At 41.9% G+C, this 22,250-nt stretch overlaps 1 protein-coding gene across 1 annotated transcript; it reads right to left on the reverse strand.

Moving 5' to 3' along the window:
• Nucleotides 1–780: 780 nt before the first annotated feature.
• On the reverse strand, nt 781–13,816 carry CHRNA6 (cholinergic receptor nicotinic alpha 6 subunit). Its single transcript, XM_050328954.1, has 6 exons — nt 13,583–13,816; nt 11,185–11,324; nt 9,350–9,394; nt 8,491–8,600; nt 7,384–8,362; nt 781–1,469 (listed from the first exon to the last, which is right to left on the reverse strand). Exons 1-6 carry the CDS (start codon nt 13,659–13,661, stop codon nt 1,347–1,349), a joined length of 1,476 nt encoding a protein of 491 aa, XP_050184911.1. The 5' UTR covers nt 13,662–13,816; the 3' UTR covers nt 781–1,346.
• Nucleotides 13,817–22,250: the final 8,434 nt, after the last annotated feature.

Below are 22,250 nucleotides of genomic sequence, written 5' to 3' on the forward strand. Positions count from 1 at the left end.
CACAAATTCTTCAAGAAGGTATATCTCAGGAGTGATATTTAATCGACAGCCTGACAAAATAAGCCATGCTTGTTCATACATTTGTTTGTCAGTCACTACATAATTATGCAACATTCTGGAGGATTACAGAAAATATAGTTTTCTTCCAGACAGTTCCACTTCCACTGGAATAAGACAGTTATATTCTTGTCATTCCACCTTTATCTCTGACATATACATTTATTCAATCCTATTCTCTTTATTATGGAGAGTCACAAAAGAGTAAAAGGACAGTCAGAGACTTGAGAAACAGGGATTCATACTTTCCAGGGATTGGTGATATTCAGAGCAGAGATTGATACATGGCAGACACTGAAAACACTGCACTGACACTGCACAGTTAAATTTAGGGGCTCCTGTAAGAAAGAAGAGTTTTGTGCTCTTGAAGTTACTGGGTTTAATTGAAGTGCTGCCTTTTAAAGAAGAGTCCTTTGGCACAAACCCAACAGGAATATAAACGGACAAGGGACCCAAGGGTGAACCATACATATATTATAGAAATCACGTCAGGGTCACATCTGCAAAGTGTTTCAGGATTAAGCACACCAGGATTGGGAACCTGGTTACAAAACAGCAGCCTCAGCCCCAAAGGATGCGTCCCTGCAGTTCCAGGTCTGCACACACAGCACTGACCCATGAGGAACCAGCAAACAGAACATTGCTGCACAGCTGTTCAAACCAAGGTGCTCAGCTTTGCACAGGATTCATGATACCCAGCCTTCTCCTGCTGAGGTGTCTGAGTTGGTCTGCTGTCTTAAACACAGGAAAACTCAGATCAATCTGATTCTGTCAAGCCAGTTCTGTCTGTGATGAGAATGAACCCTTGCATGCTGGGCTTGTGACTGAGCCTAAGCAAGCAAGAGTTTTCAGAGGGGAAACTCCTGTGGAACTAGGACCACTGTTAATCTGATGAGAGAGATGTGGCTTGGAAATCCTACTGAAGCTCATCAGGGTCTTGGTATTCAGTATCAGGAAGCAGAGGGGACTTTGGTCACATGCAAATCTAAGTGGCAAATGAACTAGTTTTTCAAGATTTTAGAATCATATAGTTTTCAAATGTGTATCCCTCACCTGGTTATCACATTCTAATATAAAGTCATTTTGTCTTCCAATATGATTAAGTGCCTAAGACCTGTCTGATTTCAAACACAAATATAAACATGTGCTTTATGGATCTGGGGCTCTCTGTGGCTGGGTGCTGAGGAGGGGATGAGCAGATGGGTTATGTAAGAGGAGAGAAATACAAGGTAGATTAACAAACGAGAAATGAAACAAAACCCAAAGCGGGTAAAAAGCAGTGTATCAAGTCATGTGTCTGCTATTAGTGGCTGGATGAAGAGTCCTGCAGTCCCAAACACACAAATGATTATAAATACCCACAGAAATACTCTGTCTATCACCATAGCTACGTATTTCCAGTCATCTTCCACCTGCAAGAGAATAAAGAAAGAAAAGGATAAACTCTGTATAATGTTACATGCACTTGCTAGTTGAGAGCATGCAGTAGAAATGTCTCCTCTGCTTTTGAATGTGAGGGAGAACATACATGCAAGTCAGGAATGTTGCTTGTTATGCTCACAACTGCTGCAGTTTTCAAGCCTCTTCCAAAGGGATTGATTTTCTAAAAGTGTTTTTTGTCACTTTTGGCTGAGAACATACAACACTGTCCTGGTCTGCTGAATTCTTCTAAATATTCAAATCTGTTTGCAAACTATGGTTGTGATGCTGACGCTAACAAATAGGACCTGGTCCTGTGAGGGGTGCAGAGTGGGGTGATGTAACAGCAGGCACAGCCACAAAAGGTGCACATCACTGGACTCCGTCAGGGGATTTATCCCGACAGCCCACACAGGAGGGTTTGCTATTCTGGTCTGATTTGCTCAACTGTCTCTCCAATCAAGCCCTGCTGATTTCAGAAAACTGGACAACCGGACACGTGGACTACAGCAAGTCCAACACAGCAAACCGCAGTGTCTTGTCCTAAGCAAGACAGAGTGGAATGTGTTTGCCTGAGAGACAGACCTTAGAACCACATTCAGTGAATTTGCTGTCCTTTAAACTGAACCTTTTAACTTGTCCTACATACAAGAACCACTGCATCAGAAGAACATTCACTCATATAAACAAGTGGCTGGCTAAGAGCTCTCTGCTGGGGGATCTTTCACTTGTTTTCCCAGTTTCATTATGTTTTCCCCCAAGATGCTGCTGCTGTGCTTCCTGTGAAAAAAAATACAGCAAGAACTCTAGCTGCTGTAAATGTTGCCACAATTTTTAAAGGACTTTTATTTATATAGGACTAGTGCATGATACCACTCATATTGGTTTGTATGTCTGGCTGAAGCAGAAACATCCTCCAGAATAATTTTCTCCATGTTCACCTGAGAAAAAAAAAAATCCCTTTCTTTTTCCCCCCAAAAGGAGGGTTTTGGTAGATGAAAAATCCTGCTTCCCATCCCTAGTATGTTTTAAGAGGTAAGATGCAGAGCTGTTGATGCACCCACTAGACTAAGAACAGAATTTCACTTAGCAGGAGAGATTTGCAAAATGCAAATAAACAAAACCAGCAAAGGAAGGCTTTTCATGAGCTGTATAATGAAGACAGAATGCTGTTCAGGTGACTTCATGCAAAGTGTCTTTTTTTTTTGAGTGCATCAGAAAAATCAGCGGCTTACAGTACTTGGATATGTTTTATGCACCTGATGTGAGAGTGAAAGCAGGGCTGAAATGTTTGGGTTAAGCAGAACAGTCAGGGTATAGGTACTAAGCAAGGCTCAGCTCAGTTCTCATCCTCCTCTGTGTCAATATATTCCTTAAAAAAGGGGGGGGGAAAGTAATCTTTGGGTTTCATAGAGGTTGCATGAATTTCAACAAAATATTCTGATAGAAAGTATTCATCTCAACGTTTCCCTTACAAAGTTTTTGTGGTTTTCAGTACAAATACAGCAGTATTTAATTTTGAAATCCATTTTACCATCAAAGAGCATCTAAAAAATTTCAAAAGCAAAAGCAAAAACTTCATGAGAGATCAAAAATTTATGTTTCATTAGGTTCTAAACTTTTTTAAAGTATCTTGAAGTGTCAGAGCGTTCCTGATCCTTGTGAGGTCTGGATGTGGGGGAATGTCAGAAAATCTTTCTTGCAGCTGCTTTTAGTTGCTTGATTACACTTGAGGATGTGGCCCAAGAATTCCCTAAATTCCAATGTGCATCATTTTCTATGATAGTAATCACAATTAGGATGAAAGATTCTTAACCTCACACAAGCAACTCCAGTAATTTAAATGTCAAATCTCACTTTTAAGCCCCCCTCTGTCTTTTCTTTTTAGTTGGTCTTTATTCAACTCATCTGTTTTTATTCAGTTGTCTTCCCCCAAAACTCAACTATTATTTCAATGCATGTTTATCATGGCTGAAAATACTGTATTGCTGAAGCCAGTTATTCAAATCACTGTAAAAATTGGAACATGTCAGACTGCAATGAAGTACAGACAACAGCATTCTGAATGGATTATCTTTGCCAGATTTATCACTGACTGAGAGAAGTTCCTCTCCAGATCAACTGCTGCGTTGCTAGACGAGCCCTGTTCTTTAAAAAGCAGTTTCCAAATTTGTTTGTTCCATTACTAACACAGAGAAGCAACCTGTTTTGCAAATAGCAAACTTGGTATTGGGCTGTCACTGCTTACCAGGGCTGAGTAGTGGAAGAGTGTTGCTTTTAAGGATCTATGGAAAGGGGGCTGGAAGAGACCTTGGAAAATCCCATCTAGTTTACCCCCTGCTCCATGGCAGGATTGACTCTGTTTGAACCACTGCTGATCAAAATTCATTCCTTATGGGTGCAGCAGGCTAATGCTCCTCCCCTTTTTCACTGAAGGTTGAATCTTGCATCTGTTCTAAAACTTGCTGTCTAAACTATCTACTAGGGATAGAAGGGGAACAGATGAGAATACTTTTCTTATTCCATTCCCAATGGATCATCTATCTCGTCCCTTCCTGTAGGAAACTTGAGCTCATTAACAGATACAAGAATTTTCATTTCTAGACCCAACAACACAAGTTCCTCTGGGCTGCCCTTCTAGATCACATTTTCATTTGCCAGAGTTGCGGTGCCATGCCTCTCTGGATCACAGAAACCCAGAATCATCAAGGTTGCAAGAAACCTTCAAGATCATCTTAGTCCAACTGTCAAACCAGCACCACCATAATTGCCCCAAGCCATATTCCCAAGCCACGTCCAGATGCTTTTGAACACTTCCAGAGACAATGACTTCATCACTCCACCAGGCAACTTATTTCAATTCCAATTGAGTTCTTTTTCTAATGTCTAATCTGAACCTCTCCTGGCACCATTTAGGGCCATTTCATCTCATCCTTTCACTTGAGACATGGTAGAAGAGCTTGACCCTCACTTTCATACAACCTCCTTTCAGGTAGAGAACAGTGAGGATCCCCTCAAACCTCCTCTTCTCCAGATTAAACAACCACAGTTCCCTCAGCTGTATGTCATAGGATTTATGCTCCAGACCCTTCAGTAGCTTCCTTGCCCTTCTTTGGCTACACTCCAGCACCTCAATGTCTTCTGAGAAGTGTGGGACCCAAAACTGAACACAGTACAAAAGGTGTAGCCTCACCAGTGCCGAGTATGAAACAGAGCAGGGCCCTGAAGGAGTTAACTCAGAATGCAAGCTCTGGGTAAAGAACTAAAGGAACCAGAATTCAAGGCTAGTGAAAAATAACACCTGGCCAAAGAATGCTAACACACTAACACAAAGAACATAAAGTAAGAACACAAAGTAAGAACACAGGGAAATACAGAAGACCAAAAACGCTAACACACATACCTAAATAGACATAAGGAAGGGTTCCTTATGGAATAAGGGGCAAAGTAGGGGTTTCAATCCAAAATCTTGCAAAATTCACCATCAGGAAGACAGTCAACTAAGAAAGTTGAAAAGTTCAAAGCAAGGAAGACTTCTGGAATGAGACCCCCTGAGGATGAAGAAACAGGAACGACCCCCAGAACAGCACCCCAAAAGGACAACTCTGCCCAGACTCCACCCAGGCTCCACCTGCTATGAATATTATAATGAAATGTTGTAATAATATGAATATGCATGTAGAAATGATGTAATCTCTCACAAAAACTGTATAAATACCTGACTTTACACCGATAACTTTGGGCTAGTTTTGTCCAGCATGAGTTGGTTAGCCCCCAGCATTGCTTAAAATAAATACCTTTTACTGCTTAAAGACTCAAAACTGTCTCTGAGCAATTTTCAGTGAGCCTTTTTGGGCATCAAGTACAGTGGGACAATCACTACCTTAGTTCTGCTGGCCCCACCATTCTTGATACAGTGGCCTTCTTGGGCACTTGGGAACACAGTTGGCTCACATTTAGTTGGCTGTAGAACCAGCATCCCCTTTTCTGCTGGGCTGCTTTCCAGCCACTCTTCCCCAAGCCTGCAGGGCTGTGTGAGGTGGTTGTGACCCAAGTGCAGGACCCGGCACTTTGACCTATTGAACCTCATGCAGTTGTCCTCGACCCATTGATCCAGCCTGTCCAGATCCCTCTGTAGGACATTCCAACCCTCCAGCAGATCTACACTCCCACCCAACTTGCTGTTACCTGCAAACTGACTGAGGGTGCACTTGATCCCCTCCTCCAGGTCACTGGTAAAGATATTAAACAGTACTGAGCCCTGGGGAACAGCACCAGGGACCCAGTCGGATATAATTCCATTCACCACCACTCTCTGGACAGAGCTGTCCAGCCAGCAAAGAGTCCATCCATCCAAGCACAAACAGCCAGTTTATCCAGGAGGATGTTGTGGGAGACAGTGCTGAATGCTTTGCTGAAGTCTAGGTAGACAACATGCACAGCCTTTTCCTCATCCGCTAAGTGGGTCACCAGAAAGAGATCAGGTTGGTAAAGGAGGATCTTCTGCCTTTGTAAATCCACGCTGGCTGGTCTTATACCCTGGCTGTGCTGCATGTGCAGTGTGATGGCACTGAGGATGGTCTGCTCCAGGACCTTCCCCAGCACTGATGTCAGACTGACAGGCCTGTAGTTTCCCAGATTGTCCTTCTGAACCTTCCTGTAGACGGGCATCACACTTACTGATTTCCATTCAACTGGGAATTCTCTGGTTGACCAGAACTGCTGGTAAATAATGGAAAGTGGCTTGGCAAGCTCTTTTGCCAGCTCCCTCATTACATTCAGGTGCTTCCCATCTGGGCTCACCCACAGACTTGCAGGTGTCTAACTGGCATAGCAGGTCACCAACAATTTCCTCCTGGATTATGGGGGCTTCACTCAGCTCCCCATCACTAACTCCCAGATCTGGGAGCTTGGTATCCTGAGGACAATTGATTTAGGTTTTAAAGACTGAGGCAAAGAAGGCATTAAGTACCTGAGTGTTTTCCTCATTTCCTGACACTGTGCTACCCTCTGCATCCAGCAAATGACAGAGATTCTCCTTAGCCCTCCTTTTGCTGCCAGTGTATTTATAGAAACTTTTTTGTTATCTTTAACCATAGTGGCCAAATTAAGTTTCAGTTCAGCTTCAGCCCTTCTAATTTTCTAACTACATAACCTCACAACATCCTTGTAATCACTCCAAGTTACCTGCCCCTCCTTCCAGAGGTGAAACGTTCTCTTTTTTTCCCCTGAGTTCCAGCCTAAGTTCTCTATTTAGCCAGGATAGCCTTTTCCCCCAGTATCTTGTCTTACTGTTCCTGCACCTTTCAGATTTCCTTCTTAAAGCATGTCCAGCTTTCTTGGACTCCTTAGACCTTCAGGTTTGACTCCCAAGGGGTTCTGCCAATCAATCTCCTAAACAAGTCAAAGTGTGCCCACCAGGAATCCCTGGTGGCAGTTCTGCTTGCACTCCTCCTAACTTCATCCAAAATTGAAAACTATCATTCCACAGTCACTGTGCCCAAGAGGGTCTCTGACCACCACATCCCCCACCAGTCCTCTGTTTGCAAACACTGAGTCCAGTGGGGCACCTCCCCTAGTTGGCTGTGTCAGGAAGTTATCTTCCACGCACTACAGGAGCCTCCTGGATTGATTCTTCTCTACTGTGTTGTACTTCCAGCAGACATCTGGCAACTTAGAGTCCCCCACGAGCACAAGGATTAGTGGTTGTGATACTTCTTCCAGCCTCCTGCAAAATGCATCATCTGCCTGTTCATCCTGGCTAGGTGGTCTGCAACAGACTTGTACCAGGACATCTGCCCTGCTGACCTTCCCCCCTGCTCTTTATCCCCAGGCACTCAGCCTCGTCATCACCGTTGATTTCACAACACTCCAAACAATCCCCAGCGGGAGGGTTAGTTCCCTTACCTCTTTGGTTTCATTTTGAGACCTCACGTTCTCTGCGATGAACTGGACATTGCTGAGGAAATCCTTCACCTCTGGGGAGTACTCCACCTGCTCTGCCATCCATTTCTGATGGCTCAGCCCTCTCTTGGTGGTAGCGAGTTCAGCGGCCTTGTCACAGTGACTGCATCGCTGCTCCTTCTGCAGTTTGGTATCTTTGTGTTTGCTGTGCTTTGGCTTGCCTGACTTACTCTCTGATGCTTTCTTGGGTTTTTTGGAGTAATTTTTTTTCTGCTGTTCCAGTGGCCTCTGCATCAACAGGACCTTGGGGAGCAGCTTAAGAAAGACGGTTTTTACCCATTTGGGCATTGTGTGTGTGGTTGGAGTCCTGTAATGTATATTTAGGACAAACACTGTGATGACAATTGACAGAGTCACAAATATCATAGTGAACAGTAAATATTCACCTACTAGGGGAATTACTAAAGAGGTGGATGGGATTGTTTCTGTGATTACCAGTAAAAATACAGTCAAAGAAAGGAGCACAGAGATGCAAAGGTTCACTTTCTCACCACAGTCAGATGGCAGATAAAAAACTAGCACAGTCAGGAATGAGATGAAGAGACAAGGGATGATAAGATTTATGGTGTAAAACATTGGCAACCTTCGAATATAAAAGGAATATGTTATGTCTGTGTAGATCTCTTCACAGCAGTTGTATTTGATATCATGTTTGTAGCCAGAAGCATCAACTATTTCCCATTCACTATTTTCCCAAAAGTCATTCATATCTACTTTGGATCCAATGATCAGAAGATCGATTTCGGCTTTGTCATAGGTCCATGAGCCAAATTTGAGCGAACAGTTCTGATGATCAAACGGGAAAAAAGTAATATCCATAGGACAGGAGCTTTTAAAAATAGCTGGTGGGGTCCAGGTGATCATTCCATCATATCGAAGGAGGGCTTTGGTCTTCCCTTCAACTTGAAAATCTCCCACGGCACTAGAAAGACAAATGAGGTAAAGAAAATTAACACAGAAGTAAAATATCTTTCATGGAGGCTGCAAGAGGATACTTTTGAGGGAAAGGGTAAAATGAATCAACAAAATGGGTAAAATGAATCTTCATACTTGTTATACAAGACGATATCTGGTTTCCAAATTTTATCTGCTGCTACACGAACAAATTCAATGCCATCATATTGTTTGGGATCCCATCGCAATTTGTAGTCATTCCAAATCTGAAATAAGAGTGGACAAAGATTTTAAACCCTTGAATTATCAACAAATATTTTGCACTGTTGCCTAGTGCACTATGATAGGGCCATGCTCCATTGTGTCTCAGCCTACCATAAGTACAGAAGCTTTCACAGAAAACTTTGTGTGGATGACAATCAGTACCTGGAGAAAACTGATGCAAGTTGTCTGTGTTTTCTCAATAGTTTAGGTCCTTTAAGGATTTTTATCTATGTAAATATGAAAAAACTGTCAGGAAAAGTGGAGGTATGTTCCTTTTGCTAATAGATGTTTTGGTGGAGATTACCTAGGAATGTAGAGCTGCAGAGCTACTCTACCCATTAAAGAGCTACTCTAAAGAGCTACATCCAGCTCGATTTACTAGGAAAACAAACAAACAAACAAACAAAACAACCAACCAACCAACCAAAAAACCAAAACCAACAAAAAACCACAAACACACACACACACAAAAAAACCAAAACAAAAACAAAACCCAAAAAAACCCAAAAAATCCCACACAAAAACCATGCAATGATCACAAAGCTGGAGGAGAATATACTACACAGGAAAGGAGACGAGAACGAAGAAATTACATTTTGAGTTATGGCTTTGGTTAATGGAGCTTCTCCTTACTCATCCTTTAAAATCCTTGTTACAAAACAAGAACTTAATCTGTAGTTGTAACTCACAAGGTAACACCAATTTGATCATATCAATGCAAAATATACGAGAAATGCAATAAGTCACTTACATGTCTAAGCCACAAATTTGTTTCCATAATCTGATTGACTTCATCCTAGAAAGAAACACAGTCCAAAAATGGAAAATAGAATTCCACATTTACTGAAACCAGATTTTTTTTCTGGATACCTTTCAGGGGCTCACATATTGTGCACAGTCATGTGCAGCTCTACTGTAAAATTTTTAAAGCTCTATTGAAAAATCATACTCCATAAATATCAAGTATACAAAGAGTTGCACTTTTTTGCCAGTGGCTGAGAACCTGAAGGGCACAAAACCTACAATTCCTCTGAAAACAGCGCCAGAAGAACTATGTTGGTGGCTGTGCATTTTAGAGGTTTCAGTGTTTAAAAAGCTTTGATAACACTGTACAGAACTCATGAAGATTCAAGAAAATGGCAACTGTATCACAGTTCTTGAATTTCTATACAAACCTCTAGAGCAGATGTACTCAAAAGGCACAAAACTAGGTCACTCTGTACAGAGATTTTCTTTTTACAGTCAATTATTGCTATTGCCAATCCGTGAAGAATCAGGAAAGTGCTGCAAGAAACACAAATATAAAGTTTTGGATGCTGTTCTAATGAGCCTTCAGCCTAAAAGTATTGAGAAATACAGATATGACATATGTGCATGAATGCAGGCTGACATTCACAAAGAAAATATCTGCAAGAATGTTGGTTTGGGTAGTTTTTAGTTTTTAAGCACGTTAACTCAAAAAAATTAAGGTATTTACCATACAAAAATGGAAAATTTTGTAGATTCAACATTTCATACTAATATAAATACTAACATAGTTCTACATAAAGTTTAACCACAACAAAAATAATTTTGAAAGACCAGTAGGGCTCCTGTTAGTGGGTTAAACTATCTAAATTCTCATAAAAATCATGACTCTCTCCTGAAAAAAATCCAACTGATTTATTTATAATGTCCATTTCTTTCTTCAAAGACAGCACCAGGAGCCAGGACCTGCAATGTGAGACAGAATTGTGGAAACCTGCCAAGCTACCTGTAACAATGAAACAAAATACTTCCACAGAGGAACTCCAAGAGGCAACAGCCTTGACCACGAGGACTTAGAATGCCTGCATTCATCCTCTCAGATAAGCTCTCTCCCCTGCTCTTGTTGAATGTTGCTGCTTGCCTGTCATTTCATTATGGACTCAACCAGGTGCTTCAGAGTCAAAACTCTCCCTTTGTTCTGCAGATAATTTGCCTCACAGAGAGACTTCAGCAAGGGTTGAGGCCAGGCTTTGCTCCTTCCACAGACTCCCTGTCCTGCCCAGAGGCTTTGCCACCCCAGACACACTCACCCTTGTGTACGGTGCATCCCAAAACACACTACGGTGCATCCCAAAACACACAACGCTCCTCTCCCCACCACTCTGCGGGCTGCACTTCTCTTACGTCATGTTGAAACAAACAGACTGAAGAAAAGGAATGCAGAAAAGATCTAACCCCTCAGGACCACTGAGAAATGACAGGAGACCCACAGGAGAACTGCACACGTGCTACACACAACCTGGTGTCCCTGAAGTGGTCTATCCCTGTTGGAGAGTGGGTTTGAACATTCAGCACTGCTGCTCTGGGCTCTGGAAGCTGCTGCCTGGGGCGAAGGGGTTTGATGCCACAGAGCAAGCAAATTAATTTGCTTCATTCAAACCACTTGTCTGAGCAACAGGAGCGACTCAGCTAACTGAGAGAACATCAAAGACCTCGGCCCACATGAAATGCCAGTTAGGGTTGTGTGCAGCCATCGCAATTGCATCTCCTGCTTCAGCGATTCGCGTGCGTTTTACAACCATCCCCAAATCTCAGCAAGTATTCCGTAGTGAGTCTTACCACGTTTGTAAGCTGGGTAATGGCCAGCTCAAAATACACAGTGACGGGATCGGACACATTTTCCACCGGCCTGATGAACTGGTTGTACTGGGAGAAGAGGTGGTGAAATAACCGCTCCTCTGACTCGCAGGTTGTGGTACCTGTGTTAGCAAACATAAAGAATAGCTATGCCAGAGGTAAGAAAAAGGGAAAGAAGGTGCTGGATAATATACTATTATCTAAATCTGGGCTGTATTTCTGGATCATGTGCTTGTGACCTTGTATCAAGCCACCAGCCCATGGGCCTCCACTTGGCTCACCCTGGTATCAGAAAAAAGTAGAATGAAGTGTGAAGTAGAAAAAGGAGGAATGGGGTTGATTTAACCTTTGGGAGTTCATGAAAAACATAGCTACTTACTCAGAAATAAAAAGCTTGATGCCTCAACTACTCTATCAAATGTGAGGGATTCTGGTTAGGTGATTATAATGATGCCTCCTAATCTTAAACACTATGACTACATTTCACCTTCATGTTTCCTCTTTCAACTCTCTAGATAGCCCAATTTTTGTTCTGAAGGAAGTTCATTTATTAAGTTCTATAAACAAAACCAAAAAAAAAAAGTGGAAATAGTAAAATTTCCTATAGAATAGGATGCATCTTTGTAATACAGAGCTGTTCTTTGGGACCAAGCAGATCATAGCTGTAATCCCCAGTCAATAAAGAAGAGACCAGGTGGCTTAGCAGGAACAAGATATGTGTCAGGCACTAAGCTGACTTACTTCAGAGTTAAAAAGAATGCTCTTAACCTGTTACATGCAGTTCAGACCTGAAATACTTATTTTCACAGTTCTAAAGGCTGCAGTCTTTGTTTTAAAAAGGAAAATATTCAATCATGTTAGCTCTGCCAACATCACTTCAGGAGAATAATTTTCTTGAATAACTTTGCTATTGCAACGCACTACTATAATTCAGCACTTACACTCAAAGTGCTTTATGAAGTCAAGATTTAGAACTTCCCTATTATACTGTGCACAGCTTTGTTATCAAAGCTCTTTGATGATCCCACAGGTGTTACTGATACAACTGAGGAAAAATTAGTTTTTCAGAATCATGTTCATAAATTTTTTTGATTAGTTCCAGGCTGCAAGTTCCAGGCTGCAAGTTCCAGAATGCATTAGGAAAGTAATCATGATAAGGCAATCATGATTGCAAATATTAAACATGGAATGGATTTGTGTCAGGCAGCATGGTCTCTGGCACACCACAGAACATAAATTTGCAATTTACGTATCTTTCATTAAACCCAAAGGCCTGTGGATGCACAGATGTCCTACAGGATCCTACAGGGAGACACTTAGTCTCAGCATACTGCACTGCTGTCATGCTTAGGCTGCCTTTCACCTTTTTTTTTTTTTTTAAAAAAAAAAGTCATTTTGCATCTAAAGTAATACAAAGCATCCTCACATTATCATAATTACAAGCTGAAATGCTGGTTACTGGTGACCTACATGTATGGAAAAAAAATCTAGTAAAAATTCCATAACTTAATGTTTCATTTCATCCTTTTAGCATCATGAATGTCTGTAAAGTTTGGATGTTTGCACATCACGTGTTGTGCCGTTCATAGAGTAAGTCAAAATTTCCTTTTCAGATTTCATCATCACCACTCACTGCACTGTGACTAGATGAACACTACTGTGGGAACATGAGTTTCTTAGAAAAGTTTCACGACTAAAGCCAATGAGTTTAAAATTATGTTTCATCTGAAATTTTCCTACTGGCTTCTTAACAGAAGCATGCTTTAAAATAAAAAACCAGACAAGTATTTAGGACTTCCATTTTCAAACTTCAGTTACAGATTCTCATCCCACTGGTGCTGCTTTAAGACAACACTTTATACCTTGTTAACACAAGCAGTGTATGTCATGCACATCTTGGTCATCAGCAGAAGTGACACTTTCAAAAAAGATGTAGTGCCTTAGAAGCAAAAATCCTGCTAAATCTCAGTGAGACTGGTGCATGAAAATGACTCCAGCATATTTAAACATAGATTACAAACAATGGTGAACAACAATAGATCAAGTTCTCACTTTTGAAGGTGTGAGTACTGAATGTGAACATCTTTAGCCTGCATTATTTAAGCACTTGCAAATTCAAGCATCAAATGAAATTACTAGAATGCTATTCCATTTTCATTGTTTGCTAGAAACAGTTCTTCAGTTAGTTATCAAACAAAAATGAAGACTTTTATGTGAGAAAACAAGTATTGCTATAGCTCTCTTAAAATGCTGTTGAAATGTTAAAAGATTTCAGGTTAGAAATATCTAGTAGAGGCTTTACATTGAATTCATTCAGGAAAACAGAAGCAAATACAGTGACTAGCAGGTATTTTAGAGACTAGTACCAAAGAGAGCCTACCTTTAATCAAGGATGTGAACACGAATGCCCACACACAGAAAGTGGGGTAGCACCAACACAGCCACCTCTCAGGATGCATTCCTAGCAGCAGAACAGAGCTTCCTTTCGAGAACAGAGGTCTGGGGAAAGACACAGAAGGCAAGAAGACATGCAACCCCCCTGGACGGTACGTAGGTGGCAGAAAGATGGATTTCAGGTTTGCGTCTGCAGCAAACTCTGCAGCCTGCTGAGCAGAGCAAAGCCCCGCAGAGTTGCTTTCACTGCCACTCGGCAAGGAGAGCTTGTGCTGTGCAGAGAGAAGGGAGTCGGGCAGCGTCCTGTCAGGTGACTTCACGTTTTCAGTCACCCGCACCCTCGCCTCTGGGGGAATGTTTAAGAGTGCAGAAGAGAGGGGGAAGGCAAGACACAGGACGGCTGTCGTGGAGTAGGGGAAGCAATTCACTCAGCCCTTCACCCACTCATTAAAGAACTCTCATGGTACTAAAGCAGCCGCTTTAGCTATTGCCTGGTGCTCACCTGAGTGAGCCCGCCAGGGTTTGCAGAAATGAAACAGCTTCAGTTTCTTTGCTGAGGACTAATCCTGTACATGATGGAAATGGATGCTGTATGGTTTTAACACCAGAAACCATCTGAGCCTTGAAATAAACACAGTATCAAGTGACAGAATTGCTCGACAGTATTAGGAGTGAATAAACCTAAGGCAAGTAGATTCATTATTGCCATCTGACAGGAACAACTGAGAATGCTTTCCTTACAGACAAGTCGGCTCTCAGAATCAATTTTTCTACCTTGTTTTTTTTTTGTGTGTATGTGTGTGTACAGTCATTCCTGTGCCAGTATCCTGGTGGTGTGGACATGGAGGAGTAAAATAGAAAAAAAACCACCATCAGGTGCTGTTACAGGCCAAGTTCTCTGCAACAGAGTGTTACTCTAAATCACAAAATTTAAAAAGAAACCATAGAGTTTAATGCATGCTCACTCCTCAGGCTTTCAGTGCACATGTCCTTGCAGCAGGAATGCCCGAAAAGAATCTGCAGGCAAAGGGTCTGAGAAACTCAAGGTCCAGTTTAACTGCAGCGGGGTGGAAGGCACCACAGGTTATTTGGTGATACCCAGCCTCCCAGAAGGCAGCTCGTACAGGGAATCTCCTTTATGCATGTTCAATCCAGCATGAACAAGTCTGAGTGACTGGATGAATGATTTGATCAAAACAGAAATGCTGCTGATTTCCCGGCAGTTACGTTGTTGTGTAAGCAGAGAGAGAAGAAAAAAAAGCTAAAAAGTGGAAAAAAAAAAGATACCCTTCACACTACATAACAGAGAAGCAATGCTGCAGCTCAGAATAAGAAAGTAATTTATCGTTTATACAAGTTGTCGAAATATGAGTATAAGGCCTTTCTGGAAGAAAGAGACTTAAGAATCAGTTGACTGCATAGAGAAGATACCTGAAGTAGACAAAGCTGCCCATGGCAAGTTCGGAGGGATGAAAAGAGTATCGTGAAGTATTACCAGCAGAAGCCTTATTCCTCTGTAGTCAGAGAGCCTTGAGCAGAGAGATAAGAAAACAAAAGAATTGGACCATATGAGTGTTTGGGATGCTGGGAGTCATTCTGCCCTCAAAAGCAGCAGCGAACTATAGTTGTAAGAAGAGACCATAAGGCATGTTTGTGAAGCATCTTTGAGCTGAAATTAGATATAAATTCTCCTTACAAATGCTTTTTAGATGAAAATGTGGGTTTCAGTACAGTGATTTTTCTTGTAAATTTCCATTTTGCCATTTTTTTCCAGGGGTGGCAGGGGGGGAAATAAAACCTACAAAAAACATTTTGCTTTGTGCCCTGCTTCCCAAAGTTGCAATGTTTATTGGAACGGTGCTGACAGCCCAGGTCCATAAGCCTGCAGTTTCCTCACCTCACCTAGCAGGGTTTGTACTTCCTCCCTGAATTGATGTGCCCATGGTGAGCTGTGGATGACAGAATTATGCAGCCATGCAGCACCACAGGATGCCTGTGGCTTGCTGCAGTCATGGCACATGCACCCTTGTTAAAGTCCAGTGCTTCTAGAGAGGTGACACATGGTAACCTAGTCAGATACGATTTGAAAACAAATGGATCCCAACTCAAAATGCTTTGACATTTCAAAGCTTTTTTTTTTTTTTTTCTACCAGAAAAGGAAGAACCCAGGGAGCTGGGTGTGAGAAGTTAACATACCATGCACATGTCTATCTGGGTTAAACAGAAAGGTCTTCAGAGGTGAGGGTAATGAGTGTGTTTTTTCTCATGAGAGCAGTGGCAGGCCAGCTGGTAGGGTGATCCTTACTGCCACACTCGAGGTGAAGAGCTTTTTTTGCCATGGGGAGGAAGGGACCAGGGGAAGCAAGCTCAATCAGGAGGCAATCCCAGTTCTTCAGTAAGCAGGTGGAGGGAGGGACTATGCTGGTAGGATCCTGCTGGAGTAGGTGCTGCCTTTGGGAAAGGCTGAAGAGAAAGGCAAACTTCAAGCTGAGGCATGGCAAGTGGCTGATGAGGCATCCAGATGGAGAACACAGAGAGACCAGTAGAGGTACTGGCTCAGCACAAAAATGCCAGCTGGGAGCGGAGCAAAAAGTTTGTGAATCTTTGCTGACTGGGGAGGTACCTAATTTAATCCAACATGCACTGGTCAAAAGAGGTGTCAAAATGCCAGTCTCAAACATAAGGTACATATTGACAGGCTTTCACTCTTCCCTTGACCTCCAAGTGTGGAAGAAGAGGCTGATTTAGTCCCTTCACATGTGCTTTTACTCTTCAAGAACGTATAGACTCAGAAAAATAAATATCTGGTCTCTTTTCTTCAGGTGAGGTGGCTTAGGAAAAAGAGGGTAAGTAGCTTTCAGGGATCCACAAAATCTGCCCACTACAAAGGTTTCTAGCACACAGATGCACCTCACCTCTGGAGCTTGTTGTGGTAAAAACTGCATGGTAATGGCTGTGAAAAAAACTACAAGATGAGGGCCCATTTGGAGGGTTGCCTGTGTGCCCTAAAACTCTGGCTGAAGGCATCTATCCCAGTGTTATTTGCAAGCCTAATGACAGATCCTGATTTTGGAGCCAGGCTTAGGTCTGAATGACTGATTTTTCCCTCTAGAGTCATGGATTTCCCTGCTGAGAGCCATATCTGGATTGTCTGTAGGCTTTGACAATGCAGTGTGTCCACTTGCAGTGGGACTGTGACAAACACCTTTCCCTTTGAGAGATACTCATGACCATTTGCTGAGAAGCCCCTGCCTCCAGTGCAGGAGTTCACTTCACAACCTGCCAACTCCTTGCTAACTACCACTAGGCAAGTGAGTTTGCACTTAGAGACACCAGTTATCCTTTCCTTTGCTGGTCTAGAAGCACTGTAGAGGCATGAGCCACTTCTTACTGTCTCCTGCTCAGGGCTACCCATACTTTTGTTCACTGTGCCTGCCCTGAAACAGATGGCTGGGACCTCAGCAGCATTGAATTTTATGTCTACTCTGCTACTTGCTGCTTTTGCAAGCAGATAGTTACTAGGGAAGCAACCAGAGCTCGCTCCTATCCATATATTTACACACACAGTGCTTCCACGGGCACGGGACAACCACTGCTAATAAAAATTATGCCAGTGGATGGAAATCCACTGTAATGGAACTGTGAAAGCTCAGTCAAATCCCACTGCCTTACTGACAGTTCTGTGGTCAGCCTCGGACAGGTTGTGCATCAGCCAAGTTAAGGTAAGGAGGGAACTTGGTAAAGCTCATAGAGGGAACACTTCTGAGAATTGGAGATGCTTTAAGTTAGCAGGCAGTTAAAGGATAAACTCTAAATGCTGGGATATGAAGCTGCTTTGCAGGTTCTGAGTGATGAAGGAATAATTTTGCTTGCAAAGTTTGTTTTGAATAGCGCTTTTTCTGCGCCTGTGCTGCACGGACAATTCATCAGCTTGTGAACACTGATATTTTACCTTAACTATCTTAATATCCCAATATCATAATACCTTAAATATGTTCTGATTCATGGCATTTGAACACTGCCATGTTTGAACACTATCAGGTCTTTCAAGAAGGTTGACTGCAGAAATAAGGCATGTTTTTCAACCATTCAGGGTTTTGGAGCCATCAGGTGGCAGAGGCCACCTTTGTGACAGCTCGCTGGGAGAAGTGTTCTATCTCAGCAAGCACTGGGCTCAAAGGAGGAACCACCAAGAAACATCTTTCACAGAAGTAGTCAGGCAAAACGGTCACAAAGATTTATATCTCCTGGAGGCAAAACCAAAACCAATCAATTGTGTTGTTAGAGTTATCCTTCACTAACAAATGTTCACCTATTGCCAAGGCAGAGCAAGTAATTTCTTCGTGTGTTCTCCCCTCTGACATCATCCCGATGTTTTCTCACCTTTTTTTTTTTACCTACTCCTGCCCTATTTCTGAACTGCATTTACCCAGCCCCATTCCCTCTCTCCCAGTTCAGTAAACAAATTCTTGTCTGGTGGGCTCTAGGTCTATGTCCACATCTCACCTTCCCTACCCAGTGTAATTTCCTGCAGCTGCACAGAACCAATACTGACAGCAGGACTTCTCCACCCCTTTTTTTCATTCTTCTTCTATGGAGTTAGTGCCATAAGGAAGTGAAGATGCACAGCTCCTCCCAGGGCACTAAAAAACTAAGTATTGTATCACTCTTTCCTCTGACCTTTCAGTGCTGTACCTGCCCTATCTGTGACAATTACAGTCTCATCAGGGTAGGAGGTTGCTGCTAATCTATGTCAGCCCTGAGTGCTGTTTGGATCCCCTGTTTTGTTTGATTCCTTGATACTACGACAATAAACCAGGCTAATAAAGCATTTATCAGAAGAATATTAGGAATCCAGCTTTCACTGCCTCGTTGGAAGTTATTCAGCTGCCACAGAAGCACTTTCAGGTCACTACCCATTGCTGAAGTGTCAGTACAGTCTAGCTTGCCAAGTGTCACACCCTGAGCAGTACATTCACACTCCCTGCAGCAAAGCCTGGCTCTCACCCATGTGTAAGCCCTGGTCTTTGGCCTTTCTCCTCCTCTGGGATCTCATGTGCCAACAGTGTTTGCTCTCTGATCCACTGGACACTGACCAGCAGCTTCTAGTGTGCAGCAGATATGGAGCATGAGAGAGGATGGAAATTCAATGGCGACTGTGTGCACAGTAATGTGTTCATGTTTCAGGATATTTTGTATTAAAGCTTTTTTTTGGTTTTTTTTGTTAGCCACGTTTTAAATGATGGGTGGAAAGAGGTCTTAAAACTAACATTGATTAGGGCGCTTCCACAAATAGAGCATGGCATTTCTTCAGTTCATTGCCTTGCTCTGTAATGAAGTCCTTTTTTACTTTCTCTTTCATTTTAAAGAGATTGAACCTCAGTATCACTGTGGTACTGCCTCTGCTGCCTTAGCTGTGAATAAATAAATAAATAAATAAGTACCCAGGTAATAACGGGGATGCCTGTTCTCCTGATCCTGCCTGTTAAGCAGTTGCAATAACCAGAGTACAGCACAGAAATCCATCTTCTATAAGTTAAAGCATCACTGATGGTACCATCTCCAAAGCACCTCCCATTGTACACATGGGGTTGAACATTATCACTTTTTTTTTTTTTTTTGCTTCAATGACCTCCAGTTCGGACTGGCTACAATTGTAACCTGGTGGAGATTATACAGGCTGATAAAACTTGATCCGTTTCAAGGAACTAAACTCCAAACCAATCACCTCTGTTCAGCTTTTATAGAACTCTTACTAAACGAACAAGTCCTGGAAGTAGGTTTTCAAAGTGTAAAATATATGTTTCCACACTTCCCTGGTGTAGATACCTTTCTTTGCTGAAAATTATTTTGACATTGTAGGGAGGATGAATTGGCTATTTGTGTACACTCTTTGATCTCCTCAACCCAAAGTGAAAATCACAACAAATTTTGAAATAGCTCCGAAGAGATATAAATGGAGATAGATTTGCAGAAATCTCTTTCTTTTCACACATAGTTGTGCATAAATAACATGAAGACCACACAAGCTAGAGTAGAATCTCTTGGAAGCCACCTACTTCTACACAGACATCTGCAGTGCCTCTGGGGATGCTAGTATAGCCAACATTTTATTTCTAAGAGATTTAGCATTTCATAAGTAGGGAAAAAAATGAATCAAGCAGAAGTGTAAATGGGAATGCTTAAAGGGATGCTATGACATAATATCCTGAAATCATTGGATTCAGTGACTGTAGGAGGGTCTCCTAATGCCCTTTTCCTGTAGTGATGATAATGGTTTTAGTAGCAATATTGTTAAAGAATATACAATAGTAGTGAGTGTGATGAGTGGAAAGGGGAGGTACAAAGATACAGAGCCAGACTGAACAAGAGAGTGATGCGATATGACTGCAGCAAAGAGTTCCAGCCTGAAGGTATGAAATTGCCTAGCCTAAAAGGGATGAAGGAATGAAGGTGCAAATGCCCATTTTTATCCCTTAAAAGTTCATTAAATTGTAGACCACTGGAAGGAGGAAGTAACTTAAGCACCATGTGAACAGAGCCACACAGAAAATGCACAACAAACAGTGCTCTTGTTGATCCAATAATTCAAAATTACACTCAGCACTGACTGAATAACTTCTCTGAGGCTGTACTCTAGTGGGCTGAGATTTCAACCTTAAAAGTATTTTAGCAAATTCATGAGTGTGTTCCAAAGAAATAATAAAATCCACGGGGAACTTTGTAGTTGGGGGAGAAAAAAAAAAAAGAAAACAAAAGAAAACAACAAACAAGCAAACAAACAAACAAAAAGTCCTCAAACTAATTAGTGCAGAAAAAACCCTTTAATATTTTGGGGGACAAAAACCAACCAACCAACCAACCAACCAACCAACCAAAAAACCCCAAACAAAACAAAACAAAACAAACAAACAAAAAAAAAAGGGGGGGAAAAAAAGTAGTAAGAAAAGTGTTTCTGTCTAGGAGAATCCAATATTTCCCTCTCCATCTGTTTTCCCAACTCATCACTAAAGCTTTCTGGAGTTCCTTAAACCAGTGGGCAGTGAAGATGCAGTCCCATAATGCACGGGCAGCCAAAATTCAGTGTCAAAAAAATTCAGTGTCAAAACCAACTACTGTGCAAGAGCTCTGCACAAACACACTGACACAGAGGCAATCTTCAAAGAAGTCAATATCTAAAATGGCACAAAAGCCAGGGCATGAAGGAAAAAAAACACCTCAGTGGTCACATGAATATATGGAACAGCCAAAGCACTGAGCAATCATGAGAGCCAACAAAAATTGAACATGAAAATGTGGTCTTCAGTGCACTAACCACTAAGAGATACTTCCTGGAAAATCAGGCATATTCACAATTATAATTTCATCTGAAACTAAGCCCTATTTCTGCTCTTCATCAAATTTCACTGGAAATTGGTCAGCAGGAGCCCTTCTGGCAAAAATTAAAGACACAAAATATTGAGAAATTTTAGAGCAAAACCAGTAACAGAAACAGGCAGGAATTTAGTCAGGCAGACCTCAATAGTCCTATTAAGATTCCATGTGGAACTGAGAAATTGTGTAAATGTTTTTCTTTAGATTCCATGAAAACTGATCAAAGCATGCAGATTTAGAGCAGCACTGATGTCAGACCCTTGACATGCAATAAAGCACATTAAATGTGCTTGGATTTCCCATCAGCTGAGACCTTTGTCAGAATTCTCCTCAGGGGACAATTTTCTCCTCTGGAAGGAACTGGTGCAAGTCTCTGGAGAATTCTGTCCTCTTTGAAAGAGAAAATCATTATCTCAGTGCTAAAAATCAGTCTGCACTGTGCCACAGAACTTGTACTCATGTTGTGCCAATGTGTTTTAGCAGTGCTGTTTTTAATAGCCCAGAGCTATTTACCTCAGCCATTTCCACAGTTTATTAGAAAACCATGCAGATTTTCACATGACATTTTAATTTCCCTTTAGGTCAACAATGAAAAACGAACAAAAGGAGTATTTGGCCAAACTGCCTGACAGAGCTCCTGGTGAGGGCGAGCATGCTGTGACTGTTGTGATGTACAGTAGCCTCCAAAGAGCAAGCAGCCAAGTGACATCTCCCATGAAATCTCATCATGACACATCTCCTATGTGAAACATTCCTATGGACAGTTGATCTATATGAAGGTCAGGGAGAGGATTCTTTTATCCCTAGAAAATGGTGCATCCCTCTACAAACAGAACCACCCAGACAAAAATCCAGACTTCAGCTAAAAATATTTTTAATCCACTTTATTCATTACTTAATTGCTGGCTCTTGAAAAAAGTATGCTGAGAAAGATAGCTCTGGGACCAACACAACTTAAATCCATCACCACCTGCAGAGCATAAAGAACAAAGATACTGCAGTGTAAGTGACCAAAGCTCCAGAGGTCCTGAAACTTAATTTTTTAACCTTTTAAGGCTGGTCTAATCTTGCATCTGAAAAGAGAACCCCTCAAGGTTGCCAAAGGAGACTAGCTTCCCATTCCTATTTCAATGGATAATAAATTAAGATCCAAATCTTCTGTTAATTCAAAAAGAACAAAACAAACACCGCCTTATCCTCTGCTATGTGAAGAGCAATTCTGCTAAGAAAACAGTAACTCTGTAACTGAAGGCACGACTGGGAGCATTCAGGTCAACAAG

Source organism: Myiozetetes cayanensis, unplaced genomic scaffold, assembly GCF_022539395.1.
Source record: "Myiozetetes cayanensis isolate MyiCay16 unplaced genomic scaffold, myiCay2020 scf4, whole genome shotgun sequence".
In the NCBI taxonomy this organism is placed as follows: Eukaryota; Metazoa; Chordata; class Aves; order Passeriformes; family Tyrannidae; genus Myiozetetes; species Myiozetetes cayanensis.